This window comes from Hyperolius riggenbachi, chromosome 2, assembly GCF_040937935.1.
Source record: "Hyperolius riggenbachi isolate aHypRig1 chromosome 2, aHypRig1.pri, whole genome shotgun sequence".
Lineage (NCBI taxonomy): Eukaryota > Metazoa > Chordata > Amphibia > Anura > Hyperoliidae > Hyperolius > Hyperolius riggenbachi.
Window position 1 is genome coordinate 412610861 of NC_090647.1, and position 23666 is coordinate 412634526.

At 43.8% G+C, this 23666-nt stretch overlaps 1 protein-coding gene across 2 annotated transcripts in view; it reads left to right on the top strand.

The window, feature by feature from the left end:
* Positions 1-23666, top strand: part of MED14 (mediator complex subunit 14) — a 223486-nt gene that overhangs the window by 104785 nt on the left and 95035 nt on the right. For both annotated transcript variants that reach the window (XM_068269856.1, XM_068269857.1), the window contains exons 15-20: positions 4801-4935; positions 9718-9794; positions 11171-11331; positions 11412-11558; positions 11638-11729; positions 17046-17198. In XM_068269856.1, the coding sequence (XP_068125957.1) occupies positions 4801-4935; positions 9718-9794; positions 11171-11331; positions 11412-11558; positions 11638-11729; positions 17046-17198 (765 nt within the window). The remainder of the gene's footprint in view (positions 1-4800; positions 4936-9717; positions 9795-11170; positions 11332-11411; positions 11559-11637; positions 11730-17045; positions 17199-23666) is intronic.

The following is a 23666-nucleotide window of genomic DNA, read 5'->3' on the forward strand; positions in this document are numbered from 1 at the left end:
AGTTTTCCACATTTTGTCATATTACTGCCACAAGCATGGATCAATTTTATTGGAATTCCACGTGCAAGACCAATACAAAGTGGTGTACACGTGAGAAGTGGAATGAAAATCATACATGATTCCAAACATTTTTTTTTTTTTTTTTACAAATAACTGCAAAGTGGGGTGTGCGTAATTATTCAGCCCCCTTTGGTCTGAGTACAGTCAGTGTGAGTTTAGGTGGATGGCCTTCTCTTGATAGGTTTACAGTTGTGCCATACTCCTTCCATTTCTGAATGATCGCTTGAACAGTGCTCTGTGGGATGTTCAAGGCTTTGGAAATCTTTTTGTAGCCTAAGCCTGCTTTAAATTTCTCAATAACTTTATCCCTGACCTGTCTGGTGTGTTCTTTGGTCTTCATGGTGTTGTTGCTCCCAATATTCTTTTAGACGACCTCTGAGGCCGTCACAGAGCAGCTGTATTTGTACTGACATTAGATTACACACAGGCGCACTCTATTTAGTCATTAGCACTCATCAGGCAATGTCTATAGGCAACTGACTGCACTCAAATCAAAGGAGGCCGAATAATTATGCACACACCACTTTGCAGTTATTTATTTGTAAAAAATGTTTGGAATCATGTATGATTTTCGTTCCACTTCTTACGTGTACACCACTTTGTGTTGGTCTTTCATGTGGAATTCCAATAAAATTGATTCATGTTTGTGGCAGTAATATGACAAAATGTGGAAAACTTAAAGGGGGCCGGATACTTATGCAACCCACTGTATACACACACACACACACACGTACGCACGCACGCACACATATACACACACACCTATACATATACATATACACACATACACACACACATACACACACATATACATACACATATACATACACACACACACACATATACATACATACACACACACATACATACACACACTTACACATATACATACACACACACATATATACATACACACACTTACACATATACACATACACCTATACATACATACACATACACACATACACATACACACACATATACACATACACACACATATACACATACACACACATATATACATACACACACATATATACATACACACACATATATACATACACACACATATATACATACACACACATATATACATACACACACACACACCTATACATATACACACACATACATATATGTACCGTATATACTCGCAAGCAAGCCGGCCCGCATATAAGCTGACCCCCCCCCCCCAACTTTTACCTGAAAAACTGACTGCACTCGGACCAAAGGGGGCTGAATAATTACGCGCCCCCCACTGCAGTTATTTGTAAAAAAAAAAATTAGCATCATGTATGATTTTCGTTCCATTTCTCACGTGTACACCACTTTGTATTGGTCTTCCACGTGGTATTCCAATAAAATTGATCCATGCTTGTGGCAGTAATATGACAAAATGTGGAAAACTTCAAGGGGGCCGAATACTTTTGCAAACCACTGTATATTTTTTTTTTCCATATCAGTAGAAATTGCATAATTCTTATGAGTGTCATGTATTAAAAGTATATTTGTTTCTTGACCTGTGGTGTTAGTTGATCCAGTGTCTCACCTTATACTACATTATTTAGCGTTGCTGATGAGACACACTTTATTGGACCAATACACTGCTGAGTTGGACAACAGATGGGTGGAGCCCACTATTTGTAATGCATAATTAGGGAAATCATGGGCCTCGGGTTACAGGTTTGATTTTAACTGTTTTAAATATGTATTGTTGGCAATAAGAAAAGATCTTTCTAAGGTATTACTGGAGTGTTGGAACACATTTCTTTTCATATCTGTATGAACTAGAGGTACTACTGTTTTCTTGTCTTTTTAGTTGCATATTGTGGGTCAGTGTCCCTAGTTCCTCATATATTATTGATTCCTGATATAGGATTTATTTCCAGTTGATATGACTGGGTAATGTTCAGGCTCTTTGTTTTGGATTTAAAGGGACTCCGAGCTCAAGTAAAAAAAGAAAGTTGTACTCACCCGGGGCTTTTTCCAGCCCAGTGCTGGTCGGGAGGTCTCACGACGGCGTCCTGGCTCCTCTCCTAGTCCCCGCTCCGGAATGGCTGACCGGCCGCAGCCCGGGCGACACTCTGCTGAGTGTCGGGCTTTTCCTTCCGCGTATGACGCGGCTGACGTCACACGCCGGCCGCCTCGCGTCATCACGGCGGCCAGCGTGGCAGTATGGCGCATGCGCGCTTTAATCGCGCATGCGCAGTACTTTCGTGCCGGCCGCCGTGATGACGTGAGGCGGCCGGCGTGTGACGTCAGCCGCGTCATACACGGAAGGAACAGCCCGACACTCAGCAGAGTGTCGCCCGGACTGCGGCCGGTCAGCCATTCCGGAGCGGGTACTAGGAGAGGAGCCAGGATGCCGTCGTGGGACCTCCCGGCCAGCACTGGGCTGGAAAAAGCCCCGGGTGAGTACAACTTTCTTTTTTTACTTGAGCTCGGAGTCCCTTTAAAGTGACTCCGAGCAGTGCAGAAACTATGGAATGATGCATACCATTTTGAAGCTCTCTTTCTCCTCTCTCCAACGATATATAAACCGAAATCGCGAAAACTAAAAGGTGTAGGGCGGCAGTTTATAAATCGTTGAAAAGAGGAGAAAGATAGCTTCAAAATGCTATGCACTGCAAATGGTTTCTGCACTGCTCGGAGTCCCTTTAACACGATTGAGGATATAAAACACAGCCCCCCAGCAGCGTTATCAACTGAAGCTGGAAAACATGAATTTAATTACAGTTCAGGGTACTATTACTATTGCTGTTAAAGGACACCTGATCCAAAGCAAAGCTACCCAAAGTAAGCAAAGAGGTATGTTCATGGTAAATCCACATACCTGTGTGCATTGTCCATTCGTCTCCATCTCACTCCTTGAAAAAAATTGCCATTTTAACAAATGTCAAATTTTCAGACAAGAAGAGGTAGGCTGGCAGCAAAGTCTCCTCATATTACCTTCCCATTCCCTCATATTCCCCACCCCATTTATTTTTCTTAATGGAAAGGGTGATAGGACGGAACATCACTGCAAGCCTGCCGCTTCTTGTCTGAAAATTTGACATCAACCTAAAGTTACATGTTTCAAAGAAAGATTACAGTGTAATCTCCACTTTCTTTGGCAAAGTCATATGTGATTCTGCCTAGTGTGTTCCTACCCTTAAAGAAAATCTGTAATGAAAAAAACTGCCCTGGGGGGTACTCACCTCGGGTGGGGAAGCCTCCGGATCCTATTGAGGCTTCCCCGTCGTCCTCGGCCCCGCAGTGGCGAAAATCGTCCTGAAGCGGCAGCGATGTAAATATTTACCTCTTGGCTCCAGCGCAGGCACAGTATCCGCTCTTCCCACGGAGATAGGCGAAAATAGCCGATCTCCGTCGGGCCGCTCTTTTGCGCAGGCGCAAGTCTACTGCGCAGTAGAGTGGACCCGACGGAGATCGGCTATTTCCGCCTATCTCTGTCAGAAGAGCCGCAACAGCGCTCCCACTGGAGCCAGAAAAGGTAAATATTGCACAGCAAGACAAATTGTCGCCTGTGCGTTCCTGGGGCTGCAACGAGACCGTCGTGGGACACAGGACGACGGGGGAAGCCTCGATACGGTCCAGAGGCTTCCCCCCTACTGAGGTGAGTACCCCCCCAGGGGAACTTTTTTCAGTACAGCTTTTCTTTAACCTTCCTGGCGGTAAGCCCGAGCTGAGCTCGGGCTATGCCACCGGAAGGCACTGCTCAGGCCCCGCTGGGCCGATTTGCATAATTTTTTTGCTACATGCAGCTAGCACTTTGCTAGCTGCGTGTGCAATCCGATCGCCGCCGCTACCCACCCATCCGTCGCGCCGCAGCCGCCCCCCCCCCCCCCCCAGACCCCGTGCGCTGCCTGGCCAATCAGTGCCAGGCAGCGCTGTGGGGTGGCTCGGAGTCCCCTTTGACGTCACGACGCCGGTGACGTCATCCCGCCCGTCGCCATGGCGACGGGGGAAGCCCTCCAGGAGATCCCGTTCTCCTGGGGGGGATGCCGCTGAGCAGCGGCTATCATGTAGCGAGACCTTGTCTCGCTACATGAAAAAAAAAAAAAATTAAAAACGGCTTTGCTGCTTTGGTGGATTTTGATAAACCGCCAGGAGGGTTAAACAGCATCTTGAGACATAGCTTCTAAAAGTCCTGCACAAAATGTGAGCCATGTCTAAGGCCATGAATGAGTCTCCATCATCAATATCTTCTGGAATTTAGTACCAAGGCCCACTTCGATTAATCCTAACTAGCAGGGTTTAGGAGTTGCACAATGTAAATACTAATAGCAGCAGACAATAGCTTTGTAACTTGTAACCAAAACTGTTGTACCATGGGACGTTCCCACAGAAGGTGCCAGAAATGAGTGTTTCTTGCATTCAAATGTTTCTAAGAGGAAAGCAACAATCATTTAAGTAAGAGGCAGGAACTTGCTGAAATCTGATTTGCCAAAACATTTCCAAGTAATGCAAACCAGAGTTAAAGATTCTACTTTATGATGGTAAGGATTAGTTCACACAATTTCTCTTCATTTTAGCAAACTAAAGCTCAAAACCTCATGTTGCGCATTCTTAGCTAAAAATACTCGTACTTGCTGTGAAGTGTTACCTGGTGAATGCGATGCTAAAAAGTGAACTTGACTAATCATTTATTATTTAAGGGAGTTTATTTTTTATATATGAATACATTTTTGTTGTGCGATTTTGAATTTAATAATTAATAAAATGTATTTTGTTTTTGTACAGCTTTCTGGGGATCAAGGCTCTCCAGAATCCAAGAAGCCAAAACGGACAGGAGAAATGTGTGCCTTTAATAAAGTGCTTGCTCACTTTGTGGCCATGTGTGACTCCAACATGCCGTTTATTGGACTTCGAATGGAGGTATTCCATACTAATTGAAGGACCACTGTAATTTTTAAAGGACACCTGAAGTGAGGGCTGTGGAGGCTGCAATATTTATTTCTCTTTAAAGTGAATGGGAACCCATACTGTAATAAAGTCAGATACTCACCTAAGGAGAGGGAGGCTCTGGGTCCCATAGAGCTTTCCCGGTCCCCGCTGTTGCGCTGGCTCCCCCGTAGCGGTATTCGACCGTTTCGGTCAAATGCCGCGGTTCCCCCGCTGAAGGGAGGCTTCATAAATGCTTCGGGAGCCCGAGTACTCCCGAAGACGGGCCGCTCTACACTGCGCACGCGTGAGTGCCCTCTATGACACACTCGCGCGTGCGCAGTATGGAGCTGCCTGTGTTCGGGAGGGCTCAGCTCCCGAAGACTTCCGAAGTCCCCGCGGCGGGGGAATGGAACGGGGGAGCCAGCGCAGCACCAAGGGCACCGGGAGAGGAGAGGAAAGGCTCATAAGGACCCGAGCCTTCCCTCTCCTTAGGTGAGTATCTGACTTTTTCTTACTGAAGCATGGATTCTCATTAGCGCAAGACCAGTTGCCTGGTGTCTTTCATGCATAGACTCTGTCTGTATACAAGCATGTGGCTAATCCAGCCAGATTTCAAACGTGATCTGCATGCATGTTCAGGGTCTATGGCTAAAAGTATTAGAAGCAGAGTACCAGCAGAACAGCCATTAAATTTGTATTTTTTAAAAGGAAATAAATATGGCTTCAGGGATAGCGGTACTATCAAGTGTACCAGGTGTCAGCAAAAATTAAACTTCTTCAGAAATACTTGGCTATCCTGAATTTAATTAAATTTTTTTTTGCATCTTCCTTATCCCTGGGTTAGATTAGAAGACTCCTTATTGTTGTAAGACAGCCTGTCCCTTTATCGACTGCGTGCTCCCTGGATGAAAAACAATTCTATATATTTTTTTTATAGGCTATCTTACTGGTAGTACCGGAGTAAATAGTAGGCCTTTATTGCTGATAAGCAGGTGAACATCAATACTCTTCTGAACTGTATACTAGACCCTTACTAGACACATTTTGGCAAGTTACAGGAAAAAAGTTATGAAAATTATTGGATCACCTTTTGCACATAAATCCTGGGGAAACTGAACGCCAGGGAGGTTAATACAAGACAAGAGTGGTTAACATCTAATGCAGTGAACAAATTAACTACATATTTTACACAGGGGTGGAAGTTATGTACACCCATTACACAGCATTGTGAGACAAAAGGTGAAGAGAGCCCTGGCCAAAAGGCCTTACAGTCTAAAGGTTTAAGGTATAGGACAGTAGGTAAAGGGAAACTGTGTATGGGGTGGTAGAAATGGTGGTCCGTGGGCAAAGCGTCCTAGGTAGGATAGTATGCTTAAATGCAAAATAGGAGACTACACACAGAGTTTCTTCAAAGACTGTATTAACAGCACACAGAGCAAACCGAGGCACACACCATGTTTCCAGCGTAGCCCTTCCTCAGGTGTGCCACACCCTACACCAGTGACACCTGGATACCCCATCCACAGGAATCATGTGATCAAACCTCTTAATCAGATAATAAGCATATACAAAAAAACAACAGATACAATAGTAAATAGTATTCTCAACATCAGGGGAACTACACATACAGTGTTTACTCCAGTGAAAATTTTGAGGGAAGCTAGCTCCCAGAATAAACCAGTCCTAATAAATATATATATATATATATATGTATATATATATTATTATTATTATTATTATTATTATTATGTACATTCTCAAGTAGTAACGATGCCAAATATGCATAGTCCCGTAACGAACTTTCAGTAGCAGCCATGATTAAACCTAGAAAGAAAACACATCACAGCAAATATTTTAGACTTAAGCATTCATCCAGCCCATTAGGTTATACACAATTAAATCTCTTTATCCATCTTGCTTCACATTGCACAAGCCGTTTCTTCCTATCACTGAAGTGTGATGCATAGTCAAGAAGTGAAGTGACGCGAGACTGACGTCTCATATTCCTTTTTCCCAAGTGCAAAATTGGTGATTAATCTCTCTTGTGTTGCTGGATTTGCGACTTAACTGCTCTCTCCATCTTACCAATGTATACATACCCGGTGGGGCACTTGAGCCCATACCACACATATGTGCTCAAGCTGCCCCAGTCAGGCATCCGCTCACCAGTCGACGGATGAGAGACTGAGTTCCCCTTAATGATAGTGCTGCAACAATTACAGCTGAGGCAAGGTGTTGTTCCCCTCCTGGCTATAGGGATGTTTTCACTGGGCTTTTGACCAATATCAGTTTTACTGACCCAATCTTTTATCGTCCTGTCTTGCAGACAAAGGACTGAAATTACAAATAAAAGGCACTCTGTTGGAAGTATGCTTCCCCTAAGAGTGCACCAAGAATTGTCTTTCTGTGGCCCTCTCCTCCTCACTGATCCTCCGGATTACACAATCGTCATCTTTCACGACCATCTTACAGATAGGCTTTTCAGATGCACAATCATTAACCCTCGAGTCACGAAGAAATACGGCGCGCCCACAAAAATTGCCTTTTGGGAATGCCATTCTTCACTGCCACAGGGTGAAAACTGTCAGCGCGGAGTAAATTATTCCGCTCTGTTGGTTTTTGAAAAAGCTTAAGGCGCAATGACCATTCCCAATGAAAATGGTTGCGCCCGGACAATTAATATAATCTGTAGAGCATTCAGCCATGATTTTGATGGTTGGATGGGTCACATTCGCCTCTTCCACCATCAATTCAAACAACGCCTGAGGACCATCCCAAAGGATGAGGATATTTTCCACAAATTGAAAAAATGCTACGATATGGTCCTTATACCGGTCGTGATTGACGAACATTCCATTCTCTTGGTATCTCACTGAGGAATAGATTGGCGAAAGGAAGGGGCCACTGGAGAACCCTGCTCGTGCCTTGGCATTGGATGTAGTAGTCGTTTAAAAACCGAAAATAGTTGGAACGCAGAATCAATTGTAAGAAATCCAACAAAAAAAATTGTACTATTTGGAAGCGTTGTCTCCAACAGCTACTCCTCAATACGCTGCATCCCCTCTTCATGAGGGATTGACGTAGAAACGAAGAGACTGCACATCCAATGAGCATAGCAGATGGTTCTGTGGTATTGGCCCCAGCCTCTCCAGTCGACATAACAAGTCATTATTGTCCACCAGACACGACTCAACCTTAGCAACCAAATCCTGCAAATGGTGATCCACATACTTGGCAAGTGGGTAGAGGACAGATCCTATGCCAGACACGATAGGACGCCCAAGGTGGGTTGTCCAGATTTTTATGTATTTTGGGTAGCAGATACAAAATAGGTGTCTGGATTTTCGCGGTCTGGCTATCTAGGATAGTGTTTCTTAACATTTTATTGGTATGTACCCATTGTGAAACCCTGTACTCACCAAGTACCGTCTAGCACAGTAAACATTATCACAAGTACCCCTTGACAAATATATATTTAATCGAAGTACATACTTGATTCTAAACAATTTCCAAGCATTTATTATTGCTTCTAATGAGATAAAATACTAATTTGGTGTTTAAATAAGATTTATCATTTTCTACAACTCTACATTTGTTGTTCTTGGTTAAATAAAAAAAAGAAAAGTTCCACTTACCTGGGGCTTCCTCCAGCCCGGGGCAGCCGTCCTGTGCCCCCGCCGCAGCTCCGGTGGCTGCCGGTCCTCTTCGCTGAGGGAGCCGACCTCGCCAGGTCGGGTTCCGGGTCGGCCTCTTCTGCACAGGCGCAGAGGGCAGTAGCGTCCAGATGACGTCAGGAGGACCACGTGCCCCGCGCCGTGGAGCACAGAAGAGGCTGACCCGGCGAAGAGGACCGGGAGCCACCGGAGCTGCGGCGGGGGCATAGGACGGCTGCCCCAGGCTGGAGGAAGCCCCAGGTAAGTGGAACTTTTTTTTTAATTTTTTTTATTTTACCGCAGTTCATTCCTTTAATAAAAAAAAAACCTTGCTGGAGTCTGGCCTGTCACAAAACGTAATTTTAAGCTTAATTGTCCTAATGAACTTAAAGAAGGGAGAGTATGCTTGCCTTAAGAGGTTAGTTTAGAGAGTAAGTGTGGATGAGTGGAGGATGTGTTGAGGGAGAGTGTTCCAGAGGAGGGGAGAGGATCGAGAGAAGTCTTGTAAGGGGGAGTGAGAAGAGGTGACCAGGGAGGAAGACAAGGATAATATTAATAGAATGGAGATTGCATGTAGGGTGGTTTCTGGAATTAAGTTGATTTAGATTGTAAGGAGCTAGGTTTATACAGAGCTTTGTAGGTGAGAGTAAGGAGTTTAAATTGTATCCTTTGAGTAACTGGCAGCCAGTGAAGGGACTGACATATGGGAAGTGGGCTGGAGAAACGAAAGGAGAGGTGGATGTCAGCTAAGGCAATTTATGCTGTGACCTGGAGGGAAGATGCAAACCATGGATGAGAGGATGAAAATGGTGTAGGAAGGCTAATTACGTGTAGAGGGTTGCATACGAAAAAAAGGGAGATGGCACTAATGAGGGGGGGGGGGGGGGGTGTTCAGGTCGTATATGGAAGAGGTCACTGCACATTCAATTTGGTACAACTGCTGGGGGTTAGAGGGCTTCTAAAAATAAAACATAGGCTACTGCACATGGAAGAGAACTACTGATGTACATATAGTATCGGAGGAAAAAAAAACTTTTCCAGGAAAGGGAGTGGTAAAGAGTATAAATGCAGCCCTTGATATTAATGAATCTATTTACTGATTATTATTTTTTCTTTTCAGTTGTCCAACATGGACATTCCACATCAAGGTGTACAGATAGAAGGTGATGGTTTCAGTCACGCTATCCGAGTATTAAGGTTAATTTTCTTATTTAATTTTTATTTTTATTTATTTTTTTTAATTTTAGAAAAAAATAAGTTTGTAGCTCATAAATGGAAAACAATTGTTAATATTGCTTTCGGCCTTGTATTTCATAGCTGTAAATTACTTCCTCTGAAGGATAACAAATTAACACAATAAATCCCTTGGTTTTTATTTTTATTTTTTTTACTTAAAGAGACACTGAAGCGAAAAAAAAATTATGATATTATGATTTGTATGTGTAGTACAGCTAAGAAATAAAACATTAAGATCAGATACATCAGTGTAATGGTTTCCAGTACAGGAAGAGTCAAGAAACTCCAGTTGTTATCTCTATGCAAAAAAGCCATTAATCTCTACGACTTTCAAAGTCGTGGAGAGGGCTGTCTTCTGACTTTTATTATCTCAACTGTAAAGGTGGCCATACACTGGTCGATTTGCCATCAGATTCGACCAACAGACAGATCCCTATCTGATCAGAGAGGGATCGTATGGCTCCCTTTACTGCAAACAGATTGTGAACCGATTTCAGCCTGAAACCGATCACAATCTGTTGTGGTGGTGCTGCTGCTGCCGCCGCTCCCCCCGCCGCATAAATTACCTGCTCCGCCGGCGCGACTCCCGGGTCTCTCTCCGCTCTTCTTCTCCGCTCTGGTCTCTGGCTCCAGCATGCTTCACTTCTTCCTGCCCGGCAGGAAGTTTAAACAGTAGAGCGCCCTCTACTGTTTAAACTTCCTGCCGGGCAGGAATAAGTGAAGGCATGTCGGAGACCAGAGCGGAGACGAGCGGGGGCAGTCGCGCCGGCGGAGCAGGTAATGTATGCGGGCTCTATTGCGTCGGTCGTCGGGCACTCGAACGCCGCTAGCGATGCGCTCTTTACCCGCGGGCGATCAACGGTAATTTTCCGCACGGCGCGATCGACGGGATCGGACGAAATGAATCGAAATTCGGCTTGTAGCGCGAACGATTGGCAGCAGATTCGATCCCAGTGATCGAATCTGCTGTCGAAACGGCGGTAAATCGGGCCAGTGTATGGCCAGCTTTAGTAAACAGTTTTCTTTTTATCTGCCAGAGGAGAGGTCATTAGTTCACAGACTGCTCTGAAAGATTCATTTTGAATGCAGAGTGTTGTGTAATCTGCACATATTAGAGAATGATGCAATGTTAGAAAACACACTATATACACCTAAAAATAAAAATATGAGAATATTTTCTTTGCTGCTAATCTTCTAGTAATTATTCATAGTACACAACCAATTCATTATATCATATATTTTTTTTCGCTTCAGTGTCTCTTTAAGCAATACGGTGTACAGGAGTTAAATGTCTACATTTGTCAAATTTTTTTCCCCTCTCTCTCTCTTTATCTAAGGATTCCTCAGTGTAAAGGGTTAAGTGAGGACACACAGAAGGCACTAGAACAATCTCTACTTGATTGCACCTTCCGACTACAAGGCAGAAATAATCGGACGTGGGTGGCAGAGCTGGTGTTTGCAAACTGCCCACTTAGCAGTGCAGTGTCTAGGGAGCAAGGCAAGAACCCGTCACTTTACGTTTTACGCTTTCTCAGACAATATCTGATCTGACTGGGTGTTTTTTTTTTATTCTCTTAGGTCCAACACGACATGTGTACCTAACATATGAAAATCCTCTATCAGAACCAGTAGGAGGAAGAAAAGTAGTGGAAATGTTCCTAAATGACTGGAATAGTATTGCGCGATTGTATGAATGTGTGTTAGAGTTTTCCAGGTGTTTACAAGGTAACCATTTTCTACTAATTGTTATCATGTGAGAACATTTCCCTGCTAATGTAAACTAACATTTTCTTTTCTTTCAAAGATATACCTCATCACTTAAATCAGTTTTCTGAAGTCCGGTTATACAACTATCGCAAGCTAATACTATGTTACGGGCAAACAAAGGGAAGTTCGGTATGTGTGAAGGAAACTGTGAATTGTACTTTGATTAGTTGGCTAATAGAAATTGTGTTTTTCATTATTTATACTTTCTCAGGCTACATCTTTTCAACTGTCTGGAAGGTGCTTTAGACTGGTTTTAGTCCATCGTCTCCAGCTCTTGCATGTTCTTTTTTTGTTTTTTCCCGTATTAGTTTGAGTACCACTAGTGGAGGTGAAGGAGAAAGAGCAGCAGAATGAACAGTAGCAATTATGGGTGGGACTGTACAACATTGTATTCGGTTAACAAGGGTAATTGTGTAAATGGAAAGCAGCCCACATATCCCCTAATTACCATTCAAATACGGCACATATTTCTTTCTATGTGCTTGTTTGCACCATGAGTTTGTTACAACCTGCAGATAGCCTTGACTAGATGGATATTTCCAGTGTCTTTCAAGGAAAAGATTCAGTCTTGCTGTGAGCCATCTCGTCAGTTGCAGGCAGAGATTTAATTTTACCATTACAAAGTACAGTGGAACCTTGGTTTGTGAGCTTAATTTATTCAAGAAACATGCTTGCAATCCAAAGCTCTGTTATGTCAAAGCGAATTTCCCCATAAGGATTAATGGAAAATCGGATGATTTGTTCCAAAAAACAATCCAAAAACATTTATAGAAAAATATTAAATATAATACTGTACTGCATAATGTAAAAATAATTTTACTATCGGAATCATTGCTAGCTGTTGGTTCGCCCCAACTGGGTTTTTTTTTGGGGGGGGGGGGGGGGGCCTTTAACAAGGAACTTATCTAATGATAGTTGCCTTTGCCTGCTCTTGAGGTATTCATGGAAATGTTACTTTGTATAGACCATGCACACTAAAGCTGCGTACGCACCTCTGATGGATGTTGCCCGTCTGGGCGACACTGTTGGGCTGGGCTGCATAGGTGCGTTTCAGCTGCGTAGCTGATGACACGTGTTGCTATGTGGAGGGACGACAGAGCAGCACATGCGTTACATCATGCGGTGGGGAGAAGCATGGACAAAAGACGCTGGGGGTGAGTGATCCGGCTGAGGTGGTCAGTATTGGTTGGCTCAGCTGACTTTAGTCAGGCGTGTGTACGAGCCTTAAGATTAAGTACAATCCTGCATCTTCAAAGGGAAAATAACCATTGGTTTAGTTGTGATGACGTGGTGCTTGTGTATGAAGACGTTGCTTGTTAATCAAAATTTCATAAAAACTTTTGCTCATCTTGCACAGTACTCTTAAGGTGTATACACACCTTTAATGGATTTCACATGTCTGTGATCGAGACTCGATGCCTTTGGGCGACATAGCTAGGTCAGGCTGCACAGACGCGTGTCAGCTGTGTAGCTGACAACTCGCTGTGTTGCTATGCAAGGAGATAGGAGGAATCACATAGCAGTGCATGCGTCACAGGAGCGAGGCAGATCTTCCCCCTGCTCTGTGGCGCGTGCACTAAGGTCACTGATGACTCATTGGATGACGTGCAGCAGGGGGAGGGAGAGGCAGATAGCAGGAAGGAACAGCTGCTGTATTGTCTGCCTCTTCCTGCAGCACAATATTCGTCTAACTGGACGAATAATTAGAAAGGAGAGCAGGAGAGAGACAGCACAGCTGTTTCTACATGAGACAGGGAAAAAAAAGATTAGTACTTATGAAAGGAAAATATTATATCATTTAAATTGCATTTTGAAAAAGGGCCACAGAACCCCTTTACATTTTACAGTAACCGTTATTTCATATATTGCTCCGCATGGCTTACGCTGGTATGTAGTGTGGTTGCACTGCACATGTGCTATGCTACGATATGTAACTACACGTGCATGCATTTGTTTGTGTAGTTTACGTACCTGCATCTGGCCACGCGTGCTCACAATGGACATGGACACAGATTTGGAGTAACATGTTAGACCAGGCCTGGGCAAAGTTTTTAAATTATTCTGTTTGAAATGTCAGGCTTGTGACCCAGAATCCATTGATAATACTGCCAGGAGAGTCATCAGTAGCTCTCACCCCTCAGGACATAGCAGATCACCTCACTTCACCCACATTCTCCCTGTTTTGCTGACTTTTTGTTGCCTGACATAACTGCTTCCAAAATCTGTACGTTGTACAACAGAAGCAATAAAGCTAGCAAATTATTTTTCCTCATTAGTTAGGAAATATACTCCATACGGTTGTTTTCAAAATTATTCAACCCCCAATGCTGTAAAGGGTTTTAGGGAATTTAGTGTATATTTGTAATTGTGTTCAGAATGAAATCTTACAAGGACTTTTTAAAGACCCAAATGCAACTAAAATGACATTGTTTTTGTAATACAGTATTAAATGTTTTTTTGGTTTTTTTTTTGTGTGTGATTTCTTCATTGACACAATTATTCAACCCCTTAAAGACTACCACTCTTAAGAACAGAGGTTCATTCAAGTGTTTTTGATCAGGTATTAAAAACACCTGTGGATGTTAACGAGCTGCAATCAAGCATAATAAGCACCAATTAGGCAGATTTAAAATGACTGTGATACTCTGCTCCTTCTAGACATTTACTGGTGTGTTTACAAACATGGCGAAGTCAAGAGAATGGTCCAGGAAGACAAGAGAAGAGGTGATTACTCTTCACAGGAAGGGCAATGGCTATAAGAAGATTGCAAAGATGTTAAACATACCAAGAGACACCATAGGAAGCATCATTCGCAAATTCAAGGCAAAGGGCACTGTTGAAACTCTCCCTGGTTGTGGCACTAAGTAGATGCTGACTTCGACTGCTGTGCGCTACCTGAAGCGCAAAGTGGAGAAAAGTCCCTGTGTGACTGCTGAGGAACTGAAAAAGATTTGTCAGATGCGGGTACTGAAGTTTCAGCTCAGACAATAAGGCGCACACTGCGTAATGAAGATCTCCATGCCTGAACTCCCAGGCGCACCCCCTTGCTGTCTCCAAAGAATAAGAAGAGTTGACTGCAGTATGCCAAAAGTCATGTGGACAAACCACAAATGTTTTGGGATAGTGTTCTGTGGACTGATGAAACAAAATTAGAACTGTTTAGGCCCATGGATCAACGCTATGTTTGGAGGAGGAAGAACAAGGCTTATGAAGAAAAGAACATGTCTACTGTGAAGCGCGGGGGAGGGGGGGGGGGGTCGGTCAATCATGCTTTGGGGCTATTTTACTTCTGCTGGTACAGGGAAGCTTCAGCGTTTGCAAGGTACCATGAAATCTCTTCAGTACCAGGAGATATTTGATGAAAACGTGATGCAGTCCATCACAAACCTGAGGCTTGGCAGACGTTGGACCTTTCAACAGGACAATGATCCCAAGCATACCTCCAAGTCCACTAGAGCATGGTTGCAGATTAAAGGCTGGAACATTTTATAGTGGCCATCGCAGTCACCAGATTTAAATCTGATTGAGAACCTCTGGTGGGACTTAAAGAAAGCAGTTGCAGCGTGCAAGCCTAAGAATGTGACTGAACTGGAGGCTTTTGCCCATGAAGAATGGGCTAAGATACCCGTAGATCGCTGCAAGACACTTGTGTCAAGCTATGCTTCACATATAAAAGCTGTTATAACTGGAAAAGTATGTTGTACTAAGTATTAAAGGGGCACTATGGCCAAAAATTATGTTTTACAGTCACTGTACTATGCATAGCTGTTTGTAGAGCATAGTAGTTAACATGTAGTGAGTCACAGGGTTTTTTTCTAAAACACTGACATCAGCATGTTATACATTTGCAGTCACGTCGGCAGAAGTACCTTTCCGACGCGACTCAGCCTGATCCATGTAGCTGTAGGAGGCATCTTTCCCTGTTGCTGTAACTGACTCCCCTCTCTGCAGCGCTGGAAGGTTTGTTCTAAATTTCAACTGCACGATCGTCCAGTTATACTGTTCCCCCGTGCGCCGTAAAGAGTAGCAGCTTTTCTGCTGTGCGGGGAGTGGACTGCACCCTCCCTCTTAGGTAGTTATTCAGCAGAGTAATAAAAAAAAATGAATAACTACCTGCAATTTGCTTTAGAAAAAAAATACTGAAAAAACGATTGGGTAAAAAAAAAAAATTCACCACAAAAAAAACAACAATCACAACTACTGTACAATTAGCAGGACACAGCTACAGCGCTTGTGTCTGCTCTACAATCCGCCGCTGCTCTGTCTGCACACTTCACAGAGAGAAGCCTGGTAGCCATAGAAACGGACAACATTAGGTGTCCGTTTCTATGCCAGCTTCGCTACAGGGGTCCTTGCCGGGCAGCTTCATCAGTAATGATGATGCGTTCCTCCACAGTCCTCCTCACACGCAGTTGCGTCCCACCTAAGAGGGAGGGTGCGTTCCACTCCCCGCACAGCGGAAAAGCTGCTACTCTTTACGGCGCATGCGGGAACAGTATAACTGCACGATCGTGCAGTTGAAATTTAGAACAAACCTTCCAGCGCTGCAGAGAGGGGAGTCGGTTACAGCAACAGGGAAAGATGCCTCCTACAGCTACATGGATCAGGCTGAGTCGCGTCGGAAAGGTACTTCTGCCGACGTGACTGCAAATGTATAACATGCTGATGTCAGTGTTTTAGAAAAAAACCCTGTGACTCACTACATGGTAACTACTATGCTCTACAAACAGCTATGCATAGTACAGTGACTGTAAAACATAATTTTTCGCCATAGTGCCCCTTTAAGAATGAATGTCACTTGGGGGTTGAATAAAACTGATAATTATGTGAGCACAGAAAAGACATTTGTGCTTATTTCATTATAAATGTTATATTTGTCTGACTTACAAGTGCCTCTTTGATTTAATTGTAAACAAGATGACTGAAATGATCAAAATCAATGTCAAACTGACCAAAACACTCAATTTCAGTGGGGTTTGAACAATTTTAAACACAACTGTATGTGCTCTACACCTTTGCAGTTGGCTGATGGTGTAATGGTTAAGAGCTCTGCCTCTGACACAGGAGACAAGGGTTCGAATCTCGGCTCTGCCTGTTCAGTAAGCCAGCACTAATTCAGTAGGAGACCTTTGGCAAGTCTCCCTTACACTGCTACTGCCAATAGAGCGCGCCCTAGTGGCTGCTGCTCTGCTCTGGCGCTTTGAGTCCGCAAGGAGAAAAGCGCAATATAAATGTTATTTGTCTTGTCTTGTCTAGCAGCTCATTATATACATGTGTTTTCTGTGGGGCTCAGTTGGACAGATTTGACAGACTTAACACAACCTTTCCTCCCCTCTTTTTTGTGTAAGAAATGAACAGCAAATATCCTATTATTTATAAGTATGATGGATACTTTTTTTTATACAGTAGTGATAATTTTGATTTTTTTTGTGTTTCACAATACAGATAAGTATACAATGGAATTCTATTCACCAAAAATTCCACATATCACTCGGAACAACAGGACCTAATTCTGGATGTAGTAACTGTCACAATATCATCCTTCACCAGCTTCAAGAAATGTTCAACAAAATCCCAAATGTGGTGCAGTTGCTACAGGTATTTGAATAGGTCATTTTCTTTGTCAACCTCATTATGTTAGTGCAGTGATTAATTAGTGATGTCACAAGGACATTACTGTAATTCATGGTAGATGCACGCAGAAATATTCCGGTTAACAGTCTAGTCTAGCACAATTATATTTAAGAATACAGTTTAAAAGACATCTGTAATTCTTATATTATACAGCATAAATTGCTGTAGGAGAGAATAAAAAAAAAAAAAAAACTTGACTCGGTGGTGGGTCACATTGGTGTGCATTCTTCTTGTATGTTTGTCATGAGAATTCAAAGTGTTTTCTCCTCTCATTCAGTAGACTTTAAGTATCAATATTATGATCAATTTGTTTTCAACAGATTGAATGTCAAAATAATTAGTGGTTTCACTTTAACGCCAAAGTGAAGATCATTAACCACTTCAGGACCACAGTCTTTTCGCCCCTTAAGGACCAGAGCCTTTTTCTCCATTCAGACCACTGCAGCTTTCACGGTTTATTGCTCGGTCATACAACCTACCACCTAAATGAATTTTACCTCCTTTTCTTGTCACTAATACAGCTTTCTTTTGCTGCTATTTGTTTGCTGCTGCGAGTTTTAGTTTTTATTATATTCATCAAAAAAGACATGAATTTTGGCAAAAAAATGACTTTTTTAACTTGCTGTGCTGACATTTTTCAAATAAAGTAAAATTTCCTATACATTTGAGCGCGAAAGTTATTCTGCTACATGTCTTTGATAAAAAAAAAACCATTCAGTGTATATTTATTGGATTGGGTAAAAGTTATAGCGTTTACAAACTATGGTGCCAAAAGTGAATTTTCCCATTTTCAAGCATCTCTGACTTTTCTGCGCACCTGTCAGGTTTCATGAGCGGCTAAAATTCCAGGATAGTACAAATACCCCCCAAATGACCCCATTTTGGAAAGAAGACATCCCAAAGTATTCAGTGAGAGGCATGGTGAGTTCATAGAAGATTTTATTTTTTGTCACAAGTTAGCGGAAAATGACAAAAAAAAGAAAAAAAAAAAGTTTCCATTTCTTCTAACTTGCGACAAAAAAAAATGAAATCTGCCACAGACTCACTATGCTCCTCTCTGAATACCTTGAAGTGTCTACTTTCCAAAATGGGGTCATTTGTGGGGTGTGTTCACTGTCCTGGCATTTTGGGGGGTGCCTAATTGTAAGCACCCCTGTAAAGCCTAAAGATGCTCATTGGACTTTTGGCCCCTTAGCGCAGTTAGGCTGTAAAAAAGTGCCACACATGTGGTATTGCCATACTCAGGAGAAGTAGTATAATGTGTTTTGGGGTGTATTTTTACACATACCCATGCTGGGTGGGAGAAATATCTCCGTAAATGACAATTGTTTAATTTTTTTTACACACAATTGTCTATTTATAGAGATATTTCTCCCACTCAGCATGGGTATGTGTAAAAATACACCCCAAAACACATTATACTACTTCTCCTGAGTACGGCGATACCACATGTGTGGCACTTTTTTGCACCCTAACTGCGCTAAGGGGCCCAAAGTTCAATGAGTACCTTTAGGATTTCACAGGTCATTTTGAGAAATTTCGTTTCAAGACTACTCCTCACGGTTTAGGGCCCCTAAAATGCCAGGACAGTATAGGAACCCCACAAATTACCCCATTTTAGAAAGAAGACACCCCAAGGTATTCCGTTAGGAGGATGGTGAGTTCATAGAAGATTTTTTTTTTTTGTCACAAGTTAGCGGAAATTGATTTTAATTGTTTTTTTTCACAAAGTGTCATTTTCCACTAACTTGTGACAAAAAATAAAATCTTCTATGAACTCACCATACTCCTAACGGAATACCTTGGGGTGTCTTCTTTCTAAAATGGGGTCATTTGTGGGGTTCCTATACTGCCCTGGCATTTTAGGGGCCCTAAACCGTGAGGAGTAGTCTTGAAACCAAATGTCGCAAAATGACCTGTGAAATCCTAAAGGTACTCATTGGACTTTGGGCCTCTTAGCGCACTTAGGGTGCAAAAAAGTGCCACACATGTGGTACCGCCGTACTCAGGAGAAGTAGTATAATGTGTTTTGGGGTGTATTTTTACACATACCCATGCTGGGTGGGAGAAATATCTCTGTAAATGACAATTGTTTGATTTTTTTTTACACACAATTGTCCATTTACAGAGAGATTTCTCCCACCCAGCATGGGTATGTGTAAAAATACACCCCAAAACACAATATACTACTTCTTCTGAGTACGGCGATACCACATGTGTGACACTTTTTTGCAACCTAGGTGCGCTAAGGGGCCTAACGTCCTATTCACAGGTCATTTTGAGGCATTTGGATTCTAGACTACTGCTCACGGTTTAGGGCCCCTAAAATGCCAGGGCAGTATAGGAACCCCAGAAGTGACCCCATTTTAGAAAGAAGACACCCCAAGGTATTCTGTTAGGAGTATGGTGAGTTCATAGAAGATTTTTTTTTTTGTCACAAGTTAGCGGAAAATGACACTTTGTGAAAAAAAAAACAATACATATCAATTTCCGCTAACTTGTGACAAAAAATAAAATCTTCTATGAACTTATCATACACCTAACAGAATACCTTGGGTGTCTTCTTTCTAAAATGGGGTCACTTGTGGGGTTCCTATACTGCCCTGGCATTTTAGGGGCCCTAAACCGTGAGGAGTAGTCTTGAACCCAAATGTCTCAAAATGACCTGTGAAATCCTAAAGGTACTCATTGGACTTTGGGCCCCTTAGCACAGTTAGGCTGCAAAAAAGTGTCACACATGTGGTATCGCCGTACTCAGAAGAAGTAGTATAATGTGTTTTGTGGTGTATTTTTACATATAACCATGCTGGGTGGGAGAAATATCTCTGTAAATGACACATTTTTGATTTTTTTTACACACAATTGTCCATTTACAGAGAGATTTCTCCCACCCAGCATGGATATGTGTAAAAATACACCACAAAACACATTATACTACTTCTCCTGAGTATGGCGATACCACATGTGTGACACTTTTTTGCAGCCTAGGTGCGCTAAGGGGCCCAACGTCCTATTCACAGGTCATTTTGAGGCATTTGTTTTCTAGACTACTCCTCACGGTTTAGGGCCCCTAAAATGCCAGGGCAGTATAGGAACCCCACAAGTGACCCCATTTTAGAAAGAAGACACCCCAAGGTATTCCGTTAGGGGTATGGTGAGTTCATAGAAGATTTTATTTTTTGTCACAAGTTAGTGAAAAATGACACTTTGTGAAAAAAACAATAAAAATCCAATTTCCGCTAACTTTTGACAAAAAATAAAATCTTCTATGAACTCATCATACACCTAACAGAATACCTTGGGGTGTCTTCTTTCTAAAATGGGGTCACTTGTGGGGTTCCTATACTGCCCTGGCATTTTACGGGCCCAAAACTGTGAGTAGTCTGGAAACCAAATTTCTCAAAATGACTGTTCAGGGGTATAAGCATCTGCAAATTTTGATGACAGGTGGTCTATGAGGGGGCAAATTTTGTGGAACCTTTCATAAGCAGGGTGGCCTCTTAGATGACAGGATGTTTTGGGCCTGATCTGATGGATAGGAGTGCTAGGGGGGTGACAGGAGGTGATTGATGGGTGTCTCAGGGGGCGGTTAGAGGGGAAAATAGATGCAATCAATGCACTGGGGAGGTGATCGGAAGGGGGTCTGAGGGGGATCTGAGGGTTTGGCCGAGTGATCAGGAGCCCACACAGGGCAAATTAGGGCCTGATCTGATGGGTAGGTGTGCTAGGGGGTGACAGGAGGTGATTGATGGGTTTCTCAAGGTGTGATTAGAGGGGGGAAATAGATGCAAGCAATGCACTAGCGAGGTGATCAGGGCTGGGGTCTGAGGACGTTCTGAGGTGTGGGCGGGTGATTGGGTGCCCGCAAGGGGCAGATTAGGGTCTAATCTGATGGGTAACCGTGACAGGTGGTGATAGGGGGTGATTGATGGGTAATTAGTGGGTGTTTAGAGGAGAGAAGAGATGTAAACACTGCACTTGGGAGGTGATCTGATGTCGGATCTGCGGGCGATCTATTGGTGTGGGTGGGTGATCAGATTGCCCGCAAGGGGCAGGTTAGGGGCTGATTGATGGGTGGCAGTGACAGGGGGTGATTGATGGGTGGCAGTGACAGGGGGTGATTGATAGGTGATTGACAGGTGATCAGTGGGTTATTACAGGGAATAACAGATGTAAATATTGCACTGGCGAATTGATAAGGGGGGGTCTGAGGGCAATCTGAGCGTGTGGGCGGGTGATTGGGTGCCCGCAAGGGGTAGATTAGGGTCTAATCTGATGGGTAACAGTGACAGGTGGTGATAGGGGGTGATTGATGGGTGATTGATGGGTAATTAGTGGGTGTTTAGAGGAGAGAATAGATGTAAACAATGGATTTGGGAGGTGATCTGATGTCGGATCTGCGGGCGATCTATTGGTGTGGGGGGGTGATCAGATTGCCCGCAAGGGGCAGGTTAGGGGCTGATTGATGGGTGGCAGTGACAGGGGGTGATTGACGGGTGATTGACAGGTGATTGACAGGTGATTGACAGGTGATCAGGGGGGATAGAAGCATATAGTACACGGGGGGGGGGGTCTGGGGGGGGGGGGGTCTGGGGAGAATCTGAGGGGTGGGGGGTGATCAGGAGGGGGCAGTGGGCAGGGGGGGGGGGATAAAAAAAAAAATAGCGTTGACAGATAGTGACAGGGAGTGATTGATGGGTGATTAGGGGGGTGACTGGGTGCAAACAGTGGTCTGGGGGGTGGGCAGGGGGGGGTCTGAGGGGTGCTGTGGGCGATCAGGGGGCAGGGGGGGGGAAATCAGTGTGCTTGGGTGCAGACTAGGGTGGCTGCAGCCTGCCCTGGTGGTCCCTCGGACACTGGGACCACCAGGGCAGGAGGCAGCCAGTATAATAAGCTTTGTATACATTACAAAGCCTATTATACATATGTGCAGCGGCGATCCGGGTGGTAGTAACCCGCCGGCGCTTCCGAACGGCCGGCGGGTTACTACGAGCGGTGGGCGGAGCCAGTCCCCGGCGGCTGATCGCGTCACGAATGACGCGATCGCCGCATAGCCACTCCCGCAGCCGCCCCCGCCGATGGGCGTATTGCGGTCGTTTGGGCCCGGACTTTGCCGCCGCCCATCGGCTGGGGGCGGTCCTCAAGTGGTTAAAGCGAACCTCCAGACTAAAAATCTACTCAGCAGAACTGAAAAGGCTTGGTGTTTCTTTAACAGTTTCACATCATCAGACCTTTGCTTTTCTTGTAGAAGTCTCATTTTTCGCTACATTTTTAGCTAAGCTTCGCCCCATTAAAACTGCCGGGGCTTTTTTCTACTGATGCTGTGCAAAGCATGATGGGATTTCCTATGTTGTTGTTGTTCACGTTGCCTAGGAACTGGGAGGGGTGATCAGGACACAGGACAGTTGGAACTGTGTCTCATGCTCCCTGTCACCTTCTTTCAACCAAAAAGATGGCTGCCCTTATGAAATCACAAACCTTTGCCTGTTCTTTTAAAACAGGGTAGGTAAGAGATCATATTACCGTATATACTTGCTAGCAAGCCGACCCGCATGTAAGCCGACCTCCCCCCACTTTTACCCCAAAAAACAGGAAAAAATGATTGACCCTCATGTAAGCCGGGGGTAGGAAACTCTGGCCGCGTGATCCCCCCCAGTATGTCCCAGTATAGCTAGTATAGTGCCCAGTATAGGTAGGTAGTGCTCGGTATAGCTAGTAAAATGCCCCAGTATAGCTAGTATAGTGCTCAGTATAGCTAGTATAGTGCTCAGTATAGCTAGTATAGTGCTCAGTATAGCTAGTATAGTGCTCAGTATAGCCAGTATAGTGCTCAGTATAGCCAGTATAGTGCCCAGTATAGCCAGTATAGTGCCCAGTATAGCCAGTATAGTGCCCAGTATATAGTGCCCAGTATAGCCAGTATAGTGCCCAGTATAGCCAGTATAGTGCTCAGTATAGCTAGTATAGTGCTCAGTATAGCCAGTATAGTGCCCAGTATAGCCAGTATAGTGCCCAGTATAGCCAGTATAGTGCTCAGTATAGCTAGTATAGTGCTCAGTATAGCTAGTGAAGTGCCTCAGTTTAGCTAGTATAGTGCTCAGTATAGCTAGTATAGTGTCCCATTATAGCTAGTATAGTGCCCTATTATAGCTAGTATAGTGCCCCATTATAGCTAGTATAGTGCCCCATTATAGCTTGTATAGTGCCCCAGTATAGCTTGTATAGTGCCCCAGTATAGCTTGTATAGTGCCCCAGTATAGCTTGTATAGTGCCCCAGTATAGCTTGTATAGTGCCCCAGTATAGCTAGCATAGTGCCCCAGTATAGCTAGCATAGTGCCCCAGTATAGCTAGCATAGTGCCCCATATAGCTAGCATAGTGCCCCATATAGCTAGCATAGTGCCCCATATAGCTAGCATAGTGCCCCAGGGTG